General features: G+C 44.7%; 1 protein-coding gene across 1 annotated transcript in view; it reads right to left on the bottom strand.

Annotated features, from left to right (window-relative positions):
• Positions 1-25,000, bottom strand: part of znf236 (zinc finger protein 236) — a gene marked incomplete at its 3' end in the record, with an annotated part of 79,465 nt that overhangs the window by 13,533 nt on the left and 40,932 nt on the right. Inside the window, exons 18-26 of the mRNA XM_080540629.1 lie at positions 24,822-24,973; positions 22,791-22,967; positions 15,443-15,758; positions 13,049-13,152; positions 11,187-11,630; positions 7,639-7,784; positions 7,278-7,506; positions 4,999-5,187; positions 2,269-2,409 (exon numbers count right to left, since the gene is read on the bottom strand). Coding sequence (XP_080396755.1) covers positions 2,269-2,409; positions 4,999-5,187; positions 7,278-7,506; positions 7,639-7,784; positions 11,187-11,630; positions 13,049-13,152; positions 15,443-15,758; positions 22,791-22,967; positions 24,822-24,973 — 1,898 coding nt within the window. The remainder of the gene's footprint in view (positions 1-2,268; positions 2,410-4,998; positions 5,188-7,277; positions 7,507-7,638; positions 7,785-11,186; positions 11,631-13,048; positions 13,153-15,442; positions 15,759-22,790; positions 22,968-24,821; positions 24,974-25,000) is intronic.

Genomic DNA, 25,000 nt, shown 5'->3' on the forward strand with positions numbered 1-25,000 from the left:
CCAGCTACTAAAGTGAGCTATGAGCATTTCAATAAATAAGTCCATTTAATAAATAAGCATCATTTCATGGTTATGTACACGGTTATTAACATTGTTATACGTTTATAATGTGTACTTGTTTACAAGCTCTAATGTGAGTTCGCTCATTGGTTATATGTCATTCATTCATTTCTTTATTTCATTGGTCCATCGGGAAGAGCTAGCCAACTGTAATGTATGCTGAGAGAGAGGGGTCGGGACTTTGTACTAATAGCGTTAGGTTGCACTAAGTAACATGTCAGAATGTTTGAGGACATCGTCGAGTGAAGTAAGACTTGTGTATGTTGTGTGTATTAACAATTCGGGAATCAACGAACAGTTATTCTTTTGGATGTTGGTGCACATTGAAGCTACCAGAGGTAAATACATATGTGTGGTGTTTGTTTATAAGTTACATCTACTCGTTGTAGTATGTTATATTTGACTGTAGAGCTAATCGCGGCAAGCGGTTAGCTTAGCATAATTACGTTAGCATGTTGCTAGCCTTTGCTGAGTGATAAATTGTTTCTAGCTATATCCAAACGAAATAGCTATTGGATTTTGTAGCTCAGTGTATTCTGTTAATTCAGAATTGGAAGTCGAGAGACCAAGGAAAAGGAGAGCTCTTCGGTGGACTAACACGGAGACCGTTTCCAATCGCCTGGGGTAACTCGAGACCGTCCATTGAATCTTCGCACCAGTGTACTTCAATCATTCTCCTGGACCCCATCACCCCTCATCTCTGCTCTCTTCTTTTACACCATCTTTCAAACCCCTCGTTTACCTACGAGTTCCCCACGAGGTTACGTGAGTACTGAACCACGCACAAGCTTTTGTTTTGGGCTCGTGTGGACGAGTGAAGTGGCCATAACAGTTTCAAGGCCCCCCGCTCACAAGCAACGTCAGCTGCAACGGTAACACTGGTTAATGGACTGAGTTACAGAGTGCGTGTGTGTGTGAGTGTGGGCCCACCTTTTTATTTTACTGAATGATATATTGTACAATTGTGAATCCTTTGAGTTGACTTTGAGTTTATTGGAAACGTTACATTTATTTCCTTGAAAGGAATTGGAATAGGCTTTGAGCCTATATTTTGTTATGTGATATTGTGATATTGTCTGTTGACATTGTATTGTGAATATTGTCTATTGACTTTGTATAACATTATAATTGACTACCAACACTTTAAATTTAGCATTTAGTAAATAAATATATACCCTTTGGTATTTGCATTTAAAGCCACTGTGTTGTGTCATAAACAGGTAATAGGCAATTCATATGATATATTAAAACATAAATACATTAAAAGGATTAAAAAGGAAGTCCTATTTAAAATACTTCCACATAGTTAATGGAGGCACTGATCGTCATAATTGGAATAGTTTATTATTACAGGTAATACCGCCACTTATTTAAAATAGAACTCAGGCCCCGCCCATATGGCAGGGGTTACACACAGTATAGGGGGAAGCAGGTGTAGCAGGTGTCTCAAGCAGGTTACATTTGTTGGTCATCCCACCCACTGTCCCGACTTCGGGGGTTTGAATTTTAAGTCTATGTGCTCCCCGCCTTATAATACTGTATTTAATGCTGTTTCACTTCAGAGTCGGGGAGTTACATCAGAACAGAGCCATCCAATGTCCGCGAACCAAACGTATTACCAATGTCATTGAACTTATTGAAAAGGACGTAAGTGTCCTGACTGATCTAAAATAGCGACACATTTCAATGGCTTTCGACACGTGTGGATGTTGTTCGGTGGTTAAAGTTGTCCACTTGAGTCAAGCGGCGGGAGATGGCTCTGAAAAAAAAGTTCATTAAACTCAACAGGATGATGAGCGCCACAATCAGCTTCACAATGATTGACCCGTTCGTCTCCCGGAGAAACAAATCGCTCCGGAAACACTTCAGGGCACACACAGCTCTTCATCTGTGTAATTACAGATCAGAACAATAGATGAGTGGTAGGTGCAATTACACACTCACAAACAGACACACACACATGTCCACACGCACACACACACACACACACACATGTCCACACACACACGTCCACACGCACACACACACACACACACACGCACACGCACACACGCACACACACACACGCACACACCCACGAGCACACGAGCACACGCATGCCAGCACTCACACACACACACACGTCCACGCTCACACACACACACACACGCACACGCACATGCCAGCGCTCACACACACACACACACACACACGGCTGTGAATCTCCACCTGTCATGCCTGTGTTGGTGGGGCTGTGAGGTAGGAGGTGGTCGTTGCTGATGGTCTGGGTGCCCAGCGGCGGGGAGAGCCTGATCCCGCCGTTCATCTCCACGCCTCCGGGGGCGCTGTGCTGCTGAAGCAGGTCCTGACCTTCAGGGAGGGAGAAGAAAGAACAGGCAGTTTTTAACTCACACAGCCTGCGATGGCAGGACACAACTGGATGTGTTTTGGACTGGAGAGGACAGCTCCACAACAGAGTTTCACAGAGTTGTTTTGGGCATTGTATTGAGTGTGTGTGTGTGTGTGTGTGTGTACACGTGAGCATCTGGGAGGACGCTATTAGACGTAGATTCAGCTTAGCCCCAGACTGAGCCATAGAAGGGCCTGTCTGATGACAGTTCCAGCCCAGTACACAGGCAAGCAGGATTATGGTGGATTACTGTTGATGAAGCAGAGACCACAGAGACACACAGACATAGAGAGGAGAAGACACTGTCCCAGCGCTAGGTCCCAACACACGCACACACACACACACACACGTGCACACACGCACACACACACACACACACACACACACAGACTGACAGACGCACACGCAGAAGCACAGACTGACAGACGCGCACACACACACACACACACACACACACACACACACACACACACACTCAGACACACACACACAGTGTTCCAACAGCTAATTGGGGAGTTTTGAATCCAGTGTGAAAAGGATCCTTAAGAGCATCCTTCAAAATAAGAGAAAGAGACATGACTCATCTAATGTATGCCTGTCTGTGTTTTTTTTCTACTGGCACCAACAAGGGTGATTGACAGATTCTGTGACACTAAAGCTGCCCGCAAACCACAAGTGGAACAATTTACATATATTTCTGATGGCATTTTCTCACAGTGAGTGTTTCTGTCCATTTGTTTTAATGATGTATGGCTCATACATACTCTGAGGCCATGATTTCTACATCTTTATCTGTGCTCAAAAGGTTGGTTTGGCGGAGGTTATCAACTTGCCGCTGGCAACGCATAACTAAAATGGACGTGAAGCAGAATCTCCCATTTGAGTGAAAGGTGTGTGCGAGTGTGTGTGTGTGTGTGTGTGTGTGTGCATGTGTGTGTGCGTGCATGTGTGTGTGAAACAGAACGGCGCCTGAAGCCATTGTCGCCTGCGGGTCCTTAATATTGGTGTAATATGTATTTTTTATAATCAGGTACCCTATTAACCCCTCTGAAACTCCTCAAACATTGAAATTATTAATTATTTGTGGAAACTTTCCGCATATTATTATCCTACTTTTTAAACTTTTCATACTACTTTTACCCATACACTTTGTGAACTTGCTTTGGTTAACATTGTCTTACACAAAGAGAGAAGGAATATTTGTGACGGAGACTTTATGTGTGGGCCTGTGTGAGTGAGTGAGTGTGTGTGTGTGTGTGTGTGTGTGTGTCTGCATGTGTGTGTGCGACTGTGCGTGTGTGTGTGTGTGAAACAGAACGGCGCCTGAGGCCATTGTCGCGGTTATTCTCCTTGCGGGTCCTTAATATTGGCCTAATATGTATTTTTTATAATCAGGTACCCTAATAAACCCCTCTGAAACTCCACAAACATTTAAATAATGAATTATTTGTGGAAACTTTCCGCATATTATTATCCTACACTTTGTGAACTTGCTTTGGTTAACATTGTCTTACACAAAGAGAGAAGGAATATTTGTGACAGAGACTTTATGTGTGGGCCTGTGCAGTGTTTCCTCCAGGAATTTTTACAATGGTGGCGGGTAGTGCTGACCGTGCACGCGCATGAAACGCGCACGCGCGCTCAAAACAACGACGTAATTTCAGCCAAAACTCGAGGATGGCCCAAAAAAATAAAATGTTTTCCTGTACTTCTCCCGTGTGTCTCTTATTGTCTGTGTCTGCATGTTTTTCCAGCATGTAATTCCGTTGTCAATAAAAACAAAAACACTGATCTGACGTTTTTTTTCACAACGTTATTACTTGTCACTTTAAGCCCAGGAGGGAGTTAGCGATTAGCGATGTTTAGCTTAGCTTAGTTTAACAGAAGTATCTTCACTTTTAACATGACTTCCGGTGGTCGTAGAGGGCTGGTCGACGGCTTAAAATGACCGTGTAGACCTGTAGACCTTATCCAGCTATAGTCTTGTGTTTCTACCCCGGGCATAGCCGGTGTTATTCACGGACAAACACTCCTGTTAGAGTGGTTCTAGTACACTGGACATAGGTAACACATAGAGAGGCTTCTCCTCTCTCTCTCCATCCTACACTACACTACACTACGCATCCTATACTACACTACACTACGCTAGCTCGCGGTGTTCGGGTGACAGCCAGGGCGCGTTCGTAAATACGCTCTGGAAATCTGATCAGCACTCACGGAATGCCTCTTGTCCAATCAAATGACTTGGTCCCTTTATGACGTTGAACCCAGTGTGCGCTCCGGGGCTCTCAGAGCGAATTTACGAACGCAGCCTCAAGTTCAATACTCGCGACACACACGGACTGGTCCAGTTTCAGCGCTTGTGGGTGTGTCTAGCGCTGTGAAGGTCTGAAAAGCGGCCTAAATCTTTTTTTTTTTTTGGGTTGAGAAATCTGAATGGTGGCGGAGGAAATTCCATCGTGGCGGTCCGCCACGATGAAATGCATGTAGAGGAAACACTGGCCTGTGTGAGTGAGTGAGTGAGTGAGTGTGTGTGTCTCTCTGTCTACCTGATATGGTGAGAGTGATTTCCTGGTTGCCTGCAGCAGTGTTGGCCCCAGCAGCGGAGGCCTGTGCCTGGGCCTGGGCCAGAGCCTGGGTGAAGCTGGAGTTGTTGATGGTCAGAGTGATCTCCTGCCCGTTGACCCCCGTGGCCACCAGGCCAGGGCCGCTCATCACATGGCTCAGGTCATGAGAGCCTGCAGGGGGCCGCGTGAGCGCACAGATTTGTGTTAGAGCACTCAAGTCTACTCTCCTACAACATTTCCCTCCCCTCCTTCCCCCACTTCTCCCCTCCCCTCCCCTCATCCATATATTCTGCTCTTCTTGCCCCTCCTCTGCTCTCCTCCCCCCCTCCCCCTCAGGTTTTAGACAATACCCTATGCTGTCACAATCGGCCCAGGTGGTGTGAAAGCATCCTGTGGAACAAACGTAATTCTGACAGATTCCTTTCAGTGGAACCAACCCCTCACAGGAACACTGAAGGGCTGGGAGGAGAGGAGAGGTGAGGGGAGGAGGAGAGAGGAGGAGAGGAGACAGGAAGAGGGGGAGAGGAAAGTAGAGGAGAAGAGAGAGGAGAGGTACTGCATTCATTAGCTCTAGGCAAAGTGTAAGACCTCACTGGATTGTGTCTGTATATGAAACCCACTCTCTCTCAGGGTTCCTGGGATCACGCTGATACCTAGCTTCGTCTCCAAGAAAGCGTAGCTAGAGTTGAGCATGGAACATTCGATTCTTTGCCCCACTACACAACATTAAGTCAAACTTTCAGAGTTGGACCAGTCTACCCCTTTCACTCAGGAAAAGTGCAATGCGTTAAGATGATAAAGCCTGGTACACACATAAAGATAATCTGGCCTATTTTGGCCCGATTTCCCCCCTTCCGACCAAGGATAGCAAACGGCCAATTTATCGGATGGCTCTAAAGATTATCCTACAAGATTCAATTTCTACTGACAATCTGCTCGGAAAATGGTAGAGGCCGACGATCGTAAAAATTAAACGTGTTCAATATTTACGATCAAAAATCCTCTTGTGTGTGGGCAACTCCCGAGTCCGATTGTGACGTGGATGGAATGTAGCCAATCAAGAAGCTAGCTAGCTGACTGACGCGTCTTCTTCTTTTCGTTCTTCAGCACATTATTTGCCCTATCGCACATGGCTGCCTCGTACAGGTCAGTCAGGGTACTACCCTGATCACGCGAAATTTCTGGCTTGGCGGACGAGACCCTAGACTGTCGTAAGGACAGTCTTCATGTATGTGTTACACCACACACAATACGATCGAAACTGTTCAATCCATGATTTTTTATCTTCATGTGTGGGGTCTCTCTCAGATAAAAAAATCTGTTAAGATTTAGAAAATCTTTATGTGTGTACCAGGCTACCCAAGTTTCTGTATGTTTTTCAATGCTTTCCTCTATTTCTACCCAATTCTTAATTTAACACTTTAGATCAGGCAATCACTACACTTATTTGGGGGGGAAAGGTTCCTAGAATCAGTAAAGCTATTTTGCTAAGGCCAAGGAACTGTGGCGGTCTCATGCTCCCTAATTTTATGCCCTATTACTGGGCTGCCAACATTCAAAAGATGTTGGTTAAAAACCTGGTGTCACCTAGATGGGCAGTCATGCCACTCATCCTCCTTGTCTGCAGTGGTTTACTCCTCTCTCCCACTATCTCCCTCCACACTTTAAAGATATGGATACAGTTCCGCCGTCATTTTAAGTTTTCCTCAGCATCAAGCCTATTAGCAATTACCACTTAGCCCCTTAGCCGAGCCCCTCCCTTGCAATTCCAACAATGTCAACATGATTGCCTTCGCGACGCTTCTAGCCAGGCGAAGAATACTCTTATCCTGGAAATCGCCTACCCCCCCCCCATTCTCTGCCTGGCTGAAGGATGCAATGTCGTTTTTGCATCTAGAAAGAAATCCAGTTTACAAGTGCTAGCGAGCACTTTCTAAAGAAGAGGCAACCCTTTATCTACCTACTTTAATGGCTTATCTGTTCTTCCTTCTGACTGATCACCTAGGTTTCTACACACACTATCAGCCTGTTGCGGACCGCTGATCAATGTACTCAACTCCCATGGCTAAATATACACAAGCTGAAGCAGAGGTTTTCTAATCTTTATTTTACTTTAATTAACTTTCACTTTTAAAGTTGATGTTCACTTTTTGTAAGGCTTTGGGGCTGGGTGGGGTGGGAGAGGCGGGTGTGGAAAAATAAAAAGGTGAATGTAAAGAACATTAAATCCTAGGGAGTGTACTTGTGGAACCAGGACTCACCCGTGTGTTCGTGCTCGCTGAGCCCAGCCATGGTGACGGTACCAGGGGCCATGGAGGACTGCAGGGCCAGGCTGGTGAGGGGGTGGAGGACCACATTGCCCGGCACTGACGGGTCCCCTGTGGCCATGAGGTGGGTGCCGTGGTGGTGGCTCATGCCTGGGTCGCCAGTCAGGGAGTGGGAGAGGAGACCTCCCTGCTGGAGAGTCTGCTGGAGGATGGCAGGATCGATCTGGGGGGGGGGCGATCATAACGAGTCAATACAGGAGAGGGAGAGAGGAGAGGGAGAAAGAAAGAGCGAAAGATACAACAAGAAAGACGAAAAGAAAGGACAAACGCAAGCACGCGCGAGGGCGTTATCTACCTGCAGTGTGATGTTGTTGATGTTGCTGGTGTCTATGCCAGAGATCTGGACGTTGGGACACACCAGGTTGGCAGAGGTGAGCTGCAGGTGGATCCCCTCCAGAGTAGCCAGCCCCTCCGAGAGAGACACCGTCAAATCACCCGCCGCTACATCACAGACACACACAGACACACACAGACACACACAGACACGCACACACACACACACACACACACACACACACACACACACAAGAGAAAGGAAGCTCAGGAACGAGTCACATCCGGCAGCCATGACATCATGATTCCTCCCATAAAGCCCCGCTGTACTGTGTGAGCCTGCCTCTTATCGCTCCGTGGAGATAAAAGTGGAAACATGGAAACTTGAGCTGTTTGTGCAGCGGGCCTTCAGCCTGCTGTATAAGATAACACCAGAGGGGCTCGGAGGGACTCGTCATCGCTTCCCTAATCTTCAGGAGGAGCCCTCACTACATGCAGAAAGAACGAGAGAGAGAGGGGGAAGACAGAGAAAGATGGGGGGGGGGGGTGATAGAGCGACAAAGAGAGAGAGAGAGAACAAGAGAGAGAGAGAGGGAAAGAGAGAGAGAGAACAAGAGAGAGAGAGAAAGAGAGAGAGGGGGAAAGAGTGAGAGGGGGAAAGAGAGAGGGGGAAAGAGAGAGGGGGAAAGAGAAAGAAGGGAAGAGAGACTGCCAAGTCAGAACCAGTCAGCACTCTCAGTTATTCCTTGCCAGAAATGAGCAGCGCGTGAAACCCAAAAAAATTAAACATTTCCCAGAGCTAGCATACTCCAGGAAGTGGAAAGGGAAATTAATTTCACGGCTGCTGTTTTGGACAGCGCTGCCGCGCCCATTTGAACAAATGAGGGATTAGAGGCTGATGTGCATTCAGGGAAACACATACCAAAAAAACACCAAAACCGTTATTCTGACTGACTCCCTGGCCGAGAACACAGACTTTCCTTCAAGATACACTCATGAGTGTTGAGAGAGGAATATTAAAGGGATAGTTCATCCAAATGATCACAGCACATCTTTGGTTGGCTTTCCCGGAGGAAAAATCCCATGAAATATTTAGTTATTTTTTAAGAAATATGGACATATCAATATTTGATATTCTTTCAACAATATCTATAGATGAAGATGATGCAAGTGAACTAAAAACCATGACATTTTAAACGTACAAATATGCCAATTCCTACTGAGGAAAAAGTTAGGACACTCTATGCTCTAATAGCTGGTATTGCCTCCTTTGGCTGAAATAACTTCCATTAGACGTTTCCCTATCCGTCTACCCATCTCTGATATCGACTGAAAGAAAGTTTCTCTCACTCCTCCATGCAGAATTCGTTCACCTGTGTGATGTTTGAGGGGTGTTTTTTCATGCACAGCCCGTTTCAGATGGTCTCCCATTTTCCTCAAGCACCCTCTGATACAATACATAATTCATAGTGAAATCTATGATGGTGAGCTGGCCAGGCCAAATCAGCTCCAAACCATGACATTTCGACCCCCATGCTTCACAGTTGGTATGAGGTTCTTGTGCTCAACAAGCCAAACATGTCTTCCATTCCTCTACCCAAATAATTCAACTTTGGATTCACCTGTCCAAAGCACATAGTCTCTAGCAAACTTTAGTCCTGCCGTGATGTTTTTGTTATAGCAAGGGTTTCCTCCTTGCATACCTCCCATGAAAATCAAACTTGTTTAGTCTCTTTCTGATGATAGATGCATGTACTTTGATGTTTGATGTTTTTGATGTTTTATCTCAACTTTGGCAAGAGCTACCTGTAAGTCCTGGGATGACATTTTAGGATTGTTGGAGACTTCTTTAAGCATCTTCCAGCTCCTTACCTTCTTGTGATTTTATTCTTTTTCTAAACGTTTTTTTTAAATTATTTTTTTTCCTTTCCTAACACCAGGGGAGCCACCCCTCCTAAATTTCGTTGTTTGGTACCTGTACTGTAGCAATGACAATAAAGTCCATTCATTCATTCATTCATTCCGATCTGCTTTTGGGCTGAACTTGCTAGGACAGCCTGGTCATGTTGGCAGTAGGGTTGGGTACCGAAAATCGGTACCGGTAGGTACCGGTTACTTTACATTCGGTATTTACCGTACCGAATTGCAAAGGAGATTTCGGTACCTCATTTCGGTACTTTTCTATCTCGCCCCCTGGTGTCCGGTGTCATGCAACAGTCAACTGGTGACTCGTGAGTCTTGGCAGTTGTTTTAGTTGTTCTCTACTTGTAAATTATTTTCCAGACAGTGGAATGGCTGATTCTAATTGTTTGGAGATCTTTTTAAATCCCTTCCCAGACTCATACACATCAACCTAGAGCTCTTTTGATCTCACCATGGTGATACCACTCACTTCAACAATTAAGAGCAAACCAAACTAAATGTCTGAGGTTTAAATAAAACAGGCTCCTAAATCCTCTCTAATGATGTTCTAATCATTTGTACCTGATGTGGTGCACTTGATTCTAATTTTAGGCATTTTAAGTAGTAATACATTTGGTGGTCCTAACTGTTTCCGCACAAGAACATTGCATTTCTGTTCATTACATTACATTTATTTAAAAAAAAAGTTTTACAATCTTACAATCTAGTTGGGTTATATTACCTTCATCTCTCACTATTGTTAAAATGAAGATCAAATGTCCTCAAATGTTTAAATATGTTGAAAAAGACAAAGATTTTTTTTTTGCTGCAGGATCCCCTCCTCCTCCTCCTCCTCCTCCTTCTCCTTCTCCTCCTCTTCTCACACAAGAGAGAAGAATAAAGTCGATTAACGGGACCCTGATCATCCATTAACTCTGTTCCACTCAGAACACCGTCTGAGAACACTGACAATAGCTCTGCCTCTGCACATCTCTCCAGCTAGATTCACAACTTCACCTCTCAGACTAGACTCTCACAACCTCACCTCTCACAGCCTCAGACTAGACTCTCACAGCCTCCCCTCTCAGACCAGACTCTCACAGCCTCCCCTCTCAGACCAGACTCTCACAGCCTCCCCTCTCAGACCAGACTCTCACAGCCTCCCCTCTCACAGCCTCCCCTCTCACAGCCTCCCCTCTCACAGCCTCCCCTCTCAGACCAGACTCTCACAGCCTCCCCTCTCAGACCAGACTCTCACAGCCTCCCCTCTCCCAGCCTCCCCTCTCAGACCAGACTCTCACAGCCTCCCCTCTCACAGCCTCCCCTCTCAGACCAGACTCTCACAGCCTCCCCTCTCACAGCCTCCCCTCTCAGACCAGACTCTCACAGCCTCCCCTCTCACAGCCTCCCCTCTCAGACCAGACTCTCACAGCCTCCCCTCTGCTGCTCAGCAGTCTAGACATGTATGCTTTACTTCAGTAGCTTCAGTAACTTTTAAGTGGGATGCGGTTGATTGGTGAAGATCACACTTCAATATAATCAAGCACGACATTCATACGGGAGACATTCATAAGACCTTCATCAGAACAGATTCTCCATCTCCTTCACCTCAGCTTCAGGCAGGTGTGCCGCAGATTCTTCACACACAACTTAATAAGACCCCCTTACCTGACATGGAGGCGGGCAGGATGGCCTGCTGTAGCATACTCTGGTCAAACTGTCCCGTGAGGACCTGGTTGGTCGGGAGGTAGATGTTGGTGTCTGAGGTGGTGGTCTGGAGCAGGCTGACTGGGTGGAGGGTCTCCTGGCTGGCCTGGTGGTGGTGGTGGTGGTGGAGCTGGACCTGCTGGACCTGCGCCTGCTCTGGGTCCTGGGGGTGGCCTTGGTGGGAGCGGGCGGAGGACAAGGAGGCCCGCTTGGCCTTCCTGCCGTCTGCACTGGGCCGGTAGTGACACTGGATGTGGGTCTTGCGGTGGCCCGAGGTGCGGAAGCGGAGATCGCAGAAGGGGCACTTGAAAGGCTTGGAGCCGGTATGCAGGCGCATGTGGACCTTCAGGCTGCCCTTGGTGGAGAAGGACGTGGTGCACATGTGGCAGGTGAACAGTTTCTGACCTGCAGAGACACAATACAACTGTTAGGCGGTAGATGATGATTCATTCCTCTAAAACAATGTCCGATTGTCTCTCAACATTCTTTTTATGTTGTGGAGTTTTTTTTTTTCGGAGAGTGCACAGATGATGTCATTGTTGTGATGTTGTGATGACGCATGTTTCTGACTTGGTTCCTGATGCCTATTCTGATGGTTCTGGTTCTGGTTGTTTACTGGTCTCGCATGAAGTCCTAATGAAGTGAGTTGGATTTTGATGACTGCAGTCCAAATGTTATATTAAATAAAACTCCTCCAGAATACTACTCCGTGGACCTTCGACAATAACTGGGATATATGATATTAGAGATAATATGATATTAGTCCATGTTTCTCAGTAATCAGCGGAAATGAAGTGGGTCACATGGTGGACCGGGTTTAATTAGTGAGTGTGTATGCAGGGGAGATCACGGGGTGGAACGATCAAATTACAGAGGAGGGCAAGGTGAGTGTGAGCCGATATGATCTTCCTCTCTCTCTCTCTAATGACTTCAGTCTCACTGCCACCTGGTCCCTGTTCAAACACACCACTACATCCCATTAATCACTGGGAACAATTAGTCCAACACACCGCTAGGTAACATATGCTTATGAGAAAGATTTACATAATAAAACGGTTCATTACTGGAGCGAAGTGCCCCTTACCCCCCACAGGGTTGGGCCATCGTAATGAGGAGAACATTAATAATTTTTAATTTAAATTTAATTAATAATTTTGGAGCACATTGGAGCTAATGCAGTAGCTATAATCCCACACAACCACTAACATCACTTTAACTAGGTAGGTAACTAACTAACTAACTAAAGTCTTCAAGTCAAGTCATCTTTATTTATAAAGCACATTTAAAACAACTTGCGCTGACCAAAGTGCTGTACATGGATTAAATCATAACTAACGAACTGAACAGTTTCCCCCGACGTTTTGTAAATAAAGTGATACTTTATCTCTTTTAAAAATACAGACCTACTCCGCTCCCAGCAGAATTCTTAATGAACACATTTAGTTCTTTCACGCCACAGCAGATTGACCTACAAACATTGATTTTACAATTGTTACACGCGCAGCATTGTGGCTAGGCTATCGGGGGAAATTAAGGAGTACTATTTAGGCTACGAAGCTTTCAGTAAAACTGACCTCAATCTCCAGTCCACCATTCCTACTTTAACACTGGATCCAAGAATAGAAATCGCAGGATGGGCTCATTTGTAATGCATGGAACGGAATGAGGAATCGTATCTTTGACACCACTCCTCATTCCGTTCCATGCATTACAAATGAGCCCGTCCTCCGACTTCTACCTCCGCCAACCTCCCCGTGCAACTCTTAATGTGTTCCCCCTATCTGAGGACAGGAAGTAGTAGTGTCACCGCAGGAAACGCTGACCTGTGTGTGTCTTGACATGGCAGTCCAGAGTGGACTTCACGGTGAAGCTCTTCCCGCACTCGTCACACTTATACGGCCTCTCTCCTGTGTGAATCCGGATATGCCTAGAGAAAGGAGTAGAGAGGACAGGAAGGGAGGGAGGGAGGGAGGGAGGGGGAAAGAGAGGGGGGGGGGTAGAGAGAGAAACAGAGGGGAGTAGAGAGGACAGGGAGGGAGGGGAGGGATGGGGAGAGAGAGAGGGGGGGATAGGGAGAGAGAGAGAGAGGGGAGTAGAGGACAGGGAGGGAGGGAGTGAGAGGAGGGGTGGGGGGAGAGGTCAGAGAAGTAGAATTACTCCAGATTGTTACAGAAACAGAGGGAAGACAGGGTATGAGAAGGAGTAATGAACTCACCTGAACTCAATCTAATGCACATCATTACTAACCCACCTGGGGCCTTCTTTTAACTTTCCTTGTGTTTTTCTGTCAAAGACCCCAGCAAATTAAACATCACTTTCTTGCTTTTGCAGTTCTGAAAGAGAGTCTCTCTCTCTGACTCAGCTTCTTTACTTTTTTGTGTGTACCTTTGATTTAGAATACAGGTAATAGGTAAGTTGGCTGGGTCTCCAGGGCAGGGAATAGAGGTTATGTAGTTCATGCTGAGCCGAAAGAACATTGCTCTCGTGGTACTTCCACGACTCAACGATTCTTTAATAACTTCTTCTTAAAAAAAAAAAAAAAAGACACTTTCAAAGTAATACTGCAAGAGTGGTCTGCTAATTGGGAAATCTAATTTTCCTCACCACTAATTGCACCCCAACTTTTTTGGTGAGAAATAATTAGTTCAGGAGGAGTTCAATCAAGGTAGAAACTATTCACTGGGTAGAAGAATGTTTTAGTCGGGACTGGACTGTAATAATGGCCTTGAATTAAAAGTCACTAATATTACAGCAATTGCCTGTTAAACCGGTTTGATTACTTTTGGGTACAGAAAAATAGGGGAAATATGCATAAAAAGTGCCATAATATCTGAATGGTGAAACCAATACGTGCACAAATGCCCTCAAATAAAAGCTGATCATCTCTACTATAACCTCATCGTAAATGGCACCCAAACTTCTGCAGTGTAGAGCCAAAAGATGAGAAAATAAATGCTTCACTGACCCATTACTTACGCAGGGCACTCTGTCACCCAGCACTTCACAGCACTCAAACTAAATCACCCCTCTCGTCACTCAGCGCTACTCATGTATAGAGGAGGTGTCGTCCTCGAAGAAACGTTTTGTGTCACAATGCGGCCAAACATGAGAAAATAAAGGAGAAAAACAACAGACTGTGCTCGGTGACCTATGAAAAGCATATTTGTAGTGAGTGACGCTGAAAATCAATCCTCTGCTTGTTCCAAACAAACAACCTTATTGATTGGGTGTGACTGTGTTGATGACTGGGTATGGTATGACCCCGTCCTCTGCAGACCTGTGCAGTGTGTGTGTGTGTGTGTGTGTGTGTGTGTGTGTGTGTGTGTGTGTGTGTGTGTGTGTGTGTGCGCACTACCCCAGCAAGCATCAGCCGAGTGCTGTGGCCTGTGATGATCACTTCAGACAATCTCTATTGTAGCGTCCTTTCCTCTCCCTTCCCTCCCTCTCCCCTCTTCTCCCTTTCCACCTCTCCCCTCTCCTCCCTCCCCTTCCGTCATCCCCCTTCCAACCCCCCTCTCCTCCCTCTCCTCTCCCTTCCCTGCCTCTCTTCTCCTTTTCCACCTCTCCAGTCTCCTCTCCCTTCCCTCTCCCCTGTCATCTACCTTTCCACCTCCCCTCTCATGACCAACAGGGTCGGCGTGATAAGAGGGTTGGGGGGGGGGGGGGGCAGGTGGACACCACTCTGAAGGGCATTGTTGGTAATAATTGTTTTTGACATCGAGCTGAGAGCTGCTGTGTGAGCTGGACTTGACTCCAGAAAAGAGCCCATCACATCGTGGGAGACTGAAGTGGTGAAAAACTCAAACTGCCAGAGCGGGGCATTGAGACAGACAGTTTGACAGACAAGAGACAAGACCTTAAAGACTCTGATTGTGTCAGAGCACAAGAGTGTACAGAACAGAGAGCGAGAGAGAGAGAGAGAGCGAGGGAGGAAGGAAGGGAGGGAGAAAGACAGAGCCAGAGAGAGAGCGAGAGAGAGAGCGAGAGAGAGAGAGTGAGAGAGAGAGAGAGACAGAGAGAGAGAGAGAGAGAGAGCAAGAGAGACAGAGAGAGTGAGACAGAGAGAGAGCGAGAGAGAGCGAGAGTGAGAGCGAGAGCGAGAGAGAGAGAGCGAGAGAGAGATAGAGAGACAGAGAGAGAGCGAGAGAGAGAGCGAGAGAGAGAGAGAGAGAAAGAGAGAGAGCGAGAGAGAGAGAGAGAGAGACGGGGGGTCTCACCTGACTAGATCGCTGGGCTTCTTGAAGCTCTTGGGACAGAAGTTACAGCAGTTGGCGAACTTGGGCTCCGTCTCCATCTCCACCGCCTTGTCCTTGATCTCGCTGATGCGGTCCCGCTCGGCCGCCGACTGGGCCAGGACCTTCTCCGACAACGACGCCTCGTCGCCCGGGTCGTTCTTGGCCAGCTCCGCCGACTGCTCCTCGGTGAAGGTGATGATGTCCGCCCGGTTCCTCTTCATCACCATCTGCTCCCCTTCCTCCTCCTCCTCCTCTTCCTCCTCCTCCTCCTCGCCGCCCTCTTCATCCACGTCCAGACCTGAGACTGTGAGAGATCAGAGGGAGAATTGGGAAGGAGGTTGAGAAGAAAGAAATCCACCAGAACACACTGCTCCACAAGTCTGGAAGCTTACAGTATTAAGTCAATAAGTAGTATTGTAAGAGTATTGTACTGTATAATATAATATATTATTAACCGTTCATGGTTAAGCTCCTATGCCATACCCAGAGCTGTGTCTCTGTCAGGCCAGGGTTGAACATTATTTTACAATTATTATTATTTATTTATTTTTTCTGAGTGGGGCAGTCCCACTCATATTTTCATTTTTATTGTGACAGAGACAGTAGAGATTTGACAGGAAGGATGGGTGAGAGAGAGAGAAGGGATGACATGCAGGATATGTCCGCTAGGGGTGTAACGGATCACGGATAATCCGTCGGACCCAGTGTGCTCTCCGGCGCTCTCAGAGCAAATTTACGAACGCAGCCCAAGTGTTCATGGCGAGTCCTGCTAATGTTGGCGACAGAGAAGAACTCGAAATGCCTCCCTCGTCATTTAAATCCCATGTATGGGAGCACTTTGGCTTCTCTGTCAATTATAATATATAAATAAAGACCATTCATTCATTCATTCATTCATAACAATGACGGACAGTGTCATTGGAAGTGTGGTCGATAAAAAAGTTACGGTGTTTAAGCGTTGTGCAACGAGAAAGTCGTACGAGCATGGCCACACATTTGCCGCAACCCTGGTGTGTTGACGGGAGGCACGAAAAAGGCAGCTTGACAACTTCTGATAATGTAGCCAATTTTTTCATACCATGTTTAAAGTAAGGTTTCACTTTATTATTTAGTTAAAAGTGGCATAAAACATGTTTATTTGTCTGCTTTAAAGAGCCCAGTGATTCACTGCTGCAACCAGGTGCCTCCTCCCTCTCTCCTACTGCATCATTTATGTTGAATGTGTGTTTCTGTTTAATATGTAGCCTAATGTTTGAGTGTAGAATATGTTATGTATATATATGTATATATATATATTAGGGCTGGGACGACGCGTCGACGTAGTCGACGTAATCGACTACGTCAATACGTTGACTTGCGTAATGTGCGTCGCAAAAAAATAAAAAATCTAGCTGCAATTGCGGCACTGCACCGGCGTGGTGGCGGGGGCGCTGTTTTGCAAACAAGTTAGCTTTCGTTTTTGCAAGCGAAATAGCTGATAGTATGTTGACTGCTCAAGGAGAATACATATTTGAAAGTACAGAATGCCTGAGAGCCTTATATTGCATTATATTACATTATATTTTGAATGGTCATCTGGTGCCTGAATATTGTGTTTTCCTTTACATAAATAATGACATTTCCACCATAAATTGATGCAGAAAGGGCACAAATTGGTGCATATCAATTCACCAGAATGCACGAAATTAAGTGTTTGATGTTTAAGGACCCCCAGACAGCCCTGCTTCATCGGTCCCCCCTGATGTCAAACACCACTGGTACCACCTCCGCCTCATTTTGAGCCAGGAAAAACCCTGATGGCCATGTTGGCATTCAAGTTGGCTAAACATAGCAGTGAGTCTGCCCTGTGTCTGGGGCTGTTTGACAGAGGCAGTTACAGTAGTAGTAGTAGTAGTAGTAGTAGTAGTAGTAGTAGTAGTAGTAGTAGTAGTAGTAGTAGTAGTAGTAGTAGTAGTAGTAGTAGTAGTAGTAGTAGTAGTAGTAGTAGTAGTAGTAGTAGCAGCAGGTCGCCGAATTAAAGGTGTCTGTGTTTAATTGCGGGCCCACAGACAGCCCCCATACATCAGCTGATCATTTAAAGGGGCGGCCGTCTGAGTAATGTGCATGTCACACGCTGCTTTGTTTTATAAGAGCAGCAGCTATTACCCAGAGTGCTTTATAAAGCAATTGGCCCGCAATTAAACACAGACACCTTTAATTCGGCGACCTACTACTACTACTACTACTACTACTACTACTACTACTACTACTACTACTACTACTACTACTACTACTACTACTACTACTACTACTACTACTACTACTACTACTACTACTACTACTACTACTACTACTACTACTACTACTACTACTACTACTACTACTACTACTACTACTACTACTACTACTACTACTACTACTACTACTACTACTACTACTACTACTACTACTACTACTACTACTACTACTACTACTACTACTACTACTACTACTACTACTACTACTACTACTACTACTACTACTACTACTACTACTACTACTACTACTACTACTACTACTACTACTACTACTACTACTACTACTACTACTACTACTACTACTACTACTACTACTACTACTACTACTACTACTACTACTACTACTACTACTACTACTACTACTACTACTACTACTACTACTACTACTACTACTACTACTACTACTACTACTACTACTACTACTACTACTACTACTACTACTACTACTACTACTACTACTACTACTACTACTACTACTACTACTACTACTACTACTACTACTACTACTACTACTACTACTACTACTACTACTACTACTACTACTACTACTACTACTACTACTACTACTACTACTACTACTACTACTACTACTACTACTACTACTACTACTACTACTACTACTACTACTACTACTACTACTACTACTACTACTACTACTACTACTACTACTACTACTACTACTACTACTACTACTACTACTACTACTACTACTACTACTACTACTACTACTACTACTACTACTACTACTACTACTACTACTACTACTACTACTACTACTACTACTACTACTACTACTACTACTACTACTACTACTACTACTACTACTACTACTACTACTACTACTACTACTACTACTACTACTACTACTACTACTACTACTACTACTACTACTACTACTACTACTACTACTACTACTACTACTACTACTACTACTACTACTACCTCTGTCAAACAGCCCCAGACACAGGGCAGACTCACTGCTATGTTTAGCCAACTTGAATGCCAACATGGCCATCAGGGTAGTGGTGGTCTAGTGGATAGGAGTTGGACTTGTGATCGGAAGGTTGTGAGTTCAAATCCCGCCTGAAGCCACACCACTACTAGTGTGCCCTTGGGTAAGGCACTTAGCCCTCAGTTACTCCAGGGGGAATGTCCCTGTAATTCGTAATTGTAAGTCGCTTTGGATAAAAGCGTCTGCTAAATGGCAAAATTATTATTAATTAAAATTATTATAAAGACACTGTTAAACAGAGAGAGACAATAAAGCCATTATTTTGGGGGAAATTAAGTGATACATTAATCGAACAGTAAAAAAAAATATCGTTAGACTAATCGTTAAATTATATTTTGCTAATATTCTGGCAAGGCAAGGCAAGGCAAGGCAAGGCAAGGCAAGGCAAGGCAAGTTTATTTGTATAGCACATTTCATACAACAGGGGCAATTCAAAGTGCTTTACATGCATTATTTAAAAATACAGCAAGAGGAGCATAAGAAAATAAAAATTACAATGAATAAAAGCAAATATAAGAAGTAAATAGATAAAACATTTAAAAAGACAATAGTTAATGGAAAAAAGACATTGATAGAAGTGTTTGTGTTTAATCATAACTGGTGCAAAACATGAAGGTTTTTAGCTTAGATTTAAATATTTTAAGGGTTTGGGCCTGTTTGATTTCTTCAGGGAGTTTGTTCCAGGAGCATGCAGCAGCGTGACTGAAAGCTGCTGCACCGTGTTTTGTTTTTACTCTTGGAATTATTAGCTGATTTGTCTCAGCTGACCTTAGGGACCTTGCGGGAATATAGGGTGGGAGGAGATCTGATATGTATTTTGGTCCAAGACCATTTTGTGATTTGTATGTAATTAGGAGGATTTTGAATTCAATTCTCTGAGAGACTGGTAGCCAGTGCAGGGATCTCAGGATTGGTGTAATGTGTTCAAATTTCTTTGTTTTTGTTAGGACCCTAGCAGCGGCGTTTTGGATGAGCTGCAATTTACGAACAGCTCCTTTAGATAGGCCTGTTAGTAGACCATTACAATAATCAAGTCTACTCAAAACAAATGCATGGATGAGTTTTTCAAGGTCTTGCTTGGACATGAAACCTCTCATTCTTGTTATGTTTTTCAGGTGATAGTAGGCTGATTTAGTTATTGAGTTTATGTGGCTGTTGAAGTTTAGATCGGAGTCTAGAATTACACCAAGATTTCTGACCAGTTTTTTACTGTGAAGAGAGAGAGAATCAAGTTTTGCACTGACTTTCGATCTTTTGTCAGGTGTACCGAATACAATTATCTCTGTTTTGTCCTTGTTTAGTTGGAGGAAGTTTTGTGTCATCCAGGCGTTTATTTGCTCAATGCAATTACAGAGATTGTCAATGGGACTATAGTCGTTCGGTGAGAGGGCTATGTAGATTTGAGTGTCATCCGCATAGTTGTGGTAGGCAATTTTGTTCTTTTTTATGATGTGTCCCAATGGAAGCATGTAGAGATTGAATAGAAGGGGGCCAAGGATTGACCCTTGGGGAACCCCACATGTCATTTTAATTTGGTCAGATACAAAGTTGCCAATGGAGACATAGTAGCTTCTGTCCTGTAGGTAGGATCTAAGCCAGTTTAGGGCAGTGCCCGAAAGTCCTACCCAGGTTTTTAGTCTATCTATTAGAATGTCATGGTCTACAGTGTCAAAGGCAGCACTAAGATCTAGTAGTACCAAAACTGAGATTTTTCCGGAGTCTGTGTTTACGCGAATGTCATTAAGGACCTTAATAAGGGCCGTTTCAGTGCTATGTAGGGGGCGAAAGCCTGATTGAAAGTCATCAAAGAGATAATTTAGGGTCAAATAATTGCTAAGTTGTTCGTGGGCAACCATTTCAATAATTTTTGCTGTACAGGGAAGGTTTGATATGGGTCTGTAGTTGTTGTCTGTCATATCCTTTCAGGGGATAACACTATCTTAATGAAACTTTGATATAACTTAAAGTAGTCAGTGTGCTGCTTGAATAACAGTATAGATTTATTGTCCATTGAAAATTACTCAGTACACAGCTGTTAATGTCTAAACAGCTGGCAACAAAAGTGAGTACACCCCATAGTGAACATGTCTAAATTGTGCCCAAAGTGTCAATATTTTGTGTGACCACCATTGTTATCTAGCACTGCTTTAACCCTCCTGGGCATGGAATTCACCAGAGCTGTACAGGTTGCTTCTGGAATCTTCTTCCACTCCTCCATGACGACATCACGGAGCCCACGGATGTTGGACACCTTGCACTCCTCCACCTTCCTCTTGAGGATGCCCCACATGTGCTCAATTGGGTTTAGGTCTGGAGACATACTTGGCCAGTCCATCACCTTAAACTTCAGCTTCTTCATCAAGGCCGTTGTCATCTTGGAGGTGTGTTTAGGGTCATTATCATGTTGGAAAACTGCCCTACGGCCCAGTTTCCGAAGAGAGGGGATCATGCTCTGCTGCAGGATGTCACAGTATATATTGGAATTCATGTGTCCCTCAATGAAATGCAGCTCCCCAGAGTGCCGGCAGCACTCATGCAGCCCCAGACCATGATGCTGCCACCACCATGCTTGACTGTAGGCAAAACACATTTGTCTTGGTACTCCTCACCAGGGTGCCGCCACACACACCGGACACCATCTGACCCAAATAGGTTTATTTTGGTCTCATCAGACCACAGGACATGGTTCCAGTACCTCATGTTCTTGGATTCATTGTCTTCAGCAAACTGTTTGCGGGCTTTCTTATGCATCGGTTTCAGAAGAGGCTTCTGTCTGGGGCGATGGCCATACAAACCGATTTGATGCAGTGTGCGGCGTATGGTCTGGGCACTGACAGGCTGACATCCCACTTCTGCAACCTCTGCAGCAATGCTGGAAGCACTCGCACGTCTATTTTTGGAAACCAACCTCTGGATATGACGCTGAGGTCGTGGACTCAACTTAATTGGTCGACCCTGGCGAGGCCTGTTCCGAGTGGAACCTGTCCTGGAAAACCGCTGTATGATCTTAGCCACTGTGCTGCAACTCATTTTCAGGGTGTTGGCAATCTTCTTATAGCCAAGGCCATCTTTGTGAAGCGCAATAATCCTTTTTTTCAGCCGCTCAGAGAGTTCCTTGCCATGAGGTGCCATGTTGTCCAGCATTCAGAGAGAATTGTGCCCAAAACACCAAATTTAACAGCCCTGCTTATCATTTACACCTGAATCCTTGTAACACTAACGAGTCACATGACACCAGGGCGGGAAAACAACATAATTGGGCACAATTAGGACATGTTCACTATGGGGTGTACTCACTTTTGTTACTGAGTAATTTTCAAAGGACAATAAATCTATACTGTTATTAAAGCAGCACACTGACTACTTTAAGTTATATCAAAGTTTCAGTAGGATAGTGTTATCCCCTGAAAGGATATAACAGAATATTTGCAAAAATCTAAAGGGTGTACTCACTTTTGAGATATACTGTATATATACCAGTTTTGACATCTTGAATGTTGTTGGGTTTTACACAGTAAAAGTGGTGTTTTTACAGAATTCGAGGAAAAAGCTTTTTATTTTTATTTTTATGTTTTGTGTTGATCCGAAAAATGATCCGATCCGTGACTCAAAAACCGTGACACGATCCGATCCGTGAGTTAGGTGATCCGTTACGCCCCGCCCTGTTGATGAAAGATGAAAGTTAATGAAAGATGAATGTTGATGAAAGAGGGCCACCCACCACAGTCTAACAAAATCCTATGGAAAACACAGCTGTTTCTGCAGTGGTAGATGGACAGCAAGGTCAGCTACGTGTTAGAAATGACTTCAATTCATATTTGATCTCCCCCACCCGTCTGTTTTCTGTCAGGGGAGGCTGTTGGAAGTAGAAAATCGGAGGACGGAAATCGTTGTAACGGATGGAATGGAATACGTTTTCATACCGTTCCTCATCGTTCCATGCGAGACCAGTCCCCCCGACTTCTCCCTATACCAGCCTCCCCCCCTGGTCTCTATCTGTGCGTGCGTGTGTTTGTGTGTGTGCGTGCGTAAGTGTGTGTACCTCTGTCGTCGACCGCATGCTCCTTCTTCATGTGTTTCCTAAGTAGGGGGCCTGTGCGGAAGCTGCTGTCGCACATCAGACACTTGAAGGGCTTCATGTGGATGATCATGTGACGGTTCAGGCTGCCGTTGGTGGTGAAGGACGCCTCGCAGACGTTACACTTGTAGGCCTTCACTCCTGGTTACCGTGACAAAATATGTTCGTACAAAGAAATGACAATATATGATAGGAGATATTTTGATTTTTTGGGGGGGTTGTTAAAAAGAGACACATACATAAAATCACAGTGTGACACTTAATAACTATTATACAACAGTTAGTTCCGACCAAGTAATTTGATTGGACAAGAGGCATTCCATGAGTTACGATATATAGTATAACAGCACTGGGACTTTTAACTATATGTAGCACTCCGCCGCACAGGTGTTAAATTACCGTTAATTAGACTACATTGTTACTAAGAAGACATTAGCCAATCAGCGCGCAAAGCAAAACTCTCCGTTTTTAAATCCTAAATTTTGGCCGCCATTGGCCAAAAGCTGTAATTTGGCTCTACAAGTGTTAATATATCATTTTATGAAGTTTTAATATGTTTTCAGGCGAGAAAGTAACCATATATATTCACAAAATGTATCCGGTTTATCAAAATAACCCGTTTATATATCTGATCTGACGTTTTTTTCCCCACTTCTGTGGGAAACTTCGCTAGTTGAACAGTCCCGTTGAGGAACAATTTTTTCTTGACGGAGCCAAAATAAATGATTAAATAAACAAACAAATCATAATCTGTTGTCACTTATTACTGTTAACTAATAAATTGCGCTGTAGAACTGTTGTATAAAAGCAATATCACACTCGAGGTCGTGTGTTATACTGAATATTGATTTCCTGGCGGCCTCGTACCTACGACCGAATCACAGCCGTGCTGATATTCAGTATAACACACTCCCTCTCGTGTGATATTGCTTAAACGAGGATAAAACACAGAAAAGTCAGAGACTTATTTCCACTGTGGTCCTCTTCCACATGACAGACCTGACAGACAAGGCATCAACATATACAGTGGCAACAATCAAAACAACAATATAAAACACAATATGAAACAATATGAAACAATATGAAACAATATAAAACAATATGAAACACTATAAAACACTATAAAACAATATGAAACACTCTAAAACACTATAAAACAATATGAAGCACTTAAACAAGGACATCCAGAAAACAATATCAGGCCCTCCCATGGAAGGTCTCTACTGCTCCAGGTGTGCCAACAGCCACCTTTTCATTGCCACTTTAAACTGATTTACAGGGCTAATAGATTTAAGAGAAGCTGGAAGATGATTCCATGCTACCGCTACAGAGTAAGCAACGGTATTTTTCCCTACCAGTGTCCTAAAACTCGGGGGGTGCTCACATCACATTCTGAACACTGGCCCCGGTCCTGTGGTTATGGAGGTCCCAAACCCGTTTAAAATAAACCTCAAATAATTGGGTGCAGAGTCATGGTAAATGCGATATGAGAGCCATACTGTGGTCCGGGGGTGGTCCAGTGGTCTGGCACCGTGGCCGACAGGGCACACTGATGCCCATGTCAGCATGGGTTCGAAAAAACGTACTTTCTTCATTGTGTCTATTCAATACAAATTGAAAGATATGAGAAAAAATATAAGATACATTTCCAAAAGAGAAAATGTGCCAAACTGTAGTCTACTTGAAGGGATCACATTCCCCTGGTACTCTCTTGTCCTTTCAGGTGATGCTCTGCTGCTACAAGGTTGGGTTACTTTCTCATTTCAATTCACTTCAAAGTCAATGGAAATTCGCTCTGCGCACTCTGCACTCTCATGCGCTCAAAAAATCTTCAAAGAAAACAACGGGGGAATCGACCGCAAATTGACATTCTTTTTCATCCTTACACACTTTTTGTTTGTGTGTGTTTGAGTGTTTGTGGGCTCACCTGTGTGTGTGTGTGTGTGTGTGTGTGTGTGTGTGTGTGTGTGTGTGTGTGTGTGTGTGCGGGCTCACCTGTGTGTGTGTTGAGGTGGGACTTGAGGACCCCCGCGGAGACGAACCCTCGGCCACAGATGTTGCAGCCGTACGGCTTCTCCCCCGTGTGGGAGCGCACGTGCTGCTTCAGGTGGCTGGACTTCTTAAAACCTTTGTTACACATGGTGCACCTGAGGGACAAAGACACACCGTTGCAT

The sequence above is a fragment of the Nansenia antarctica genome (assembly GCF_963989245.1).
Source record: "Nansenia antarctica genome assembly, chromosome: 10".
In the NCBI taxonomy this organism is placed as follows: Eukaryota; Metazoa; Chordata; class Actinopteri; order Argentiniformes; family Microstomatidae; genus Nansenia; species Nansenia antarctica.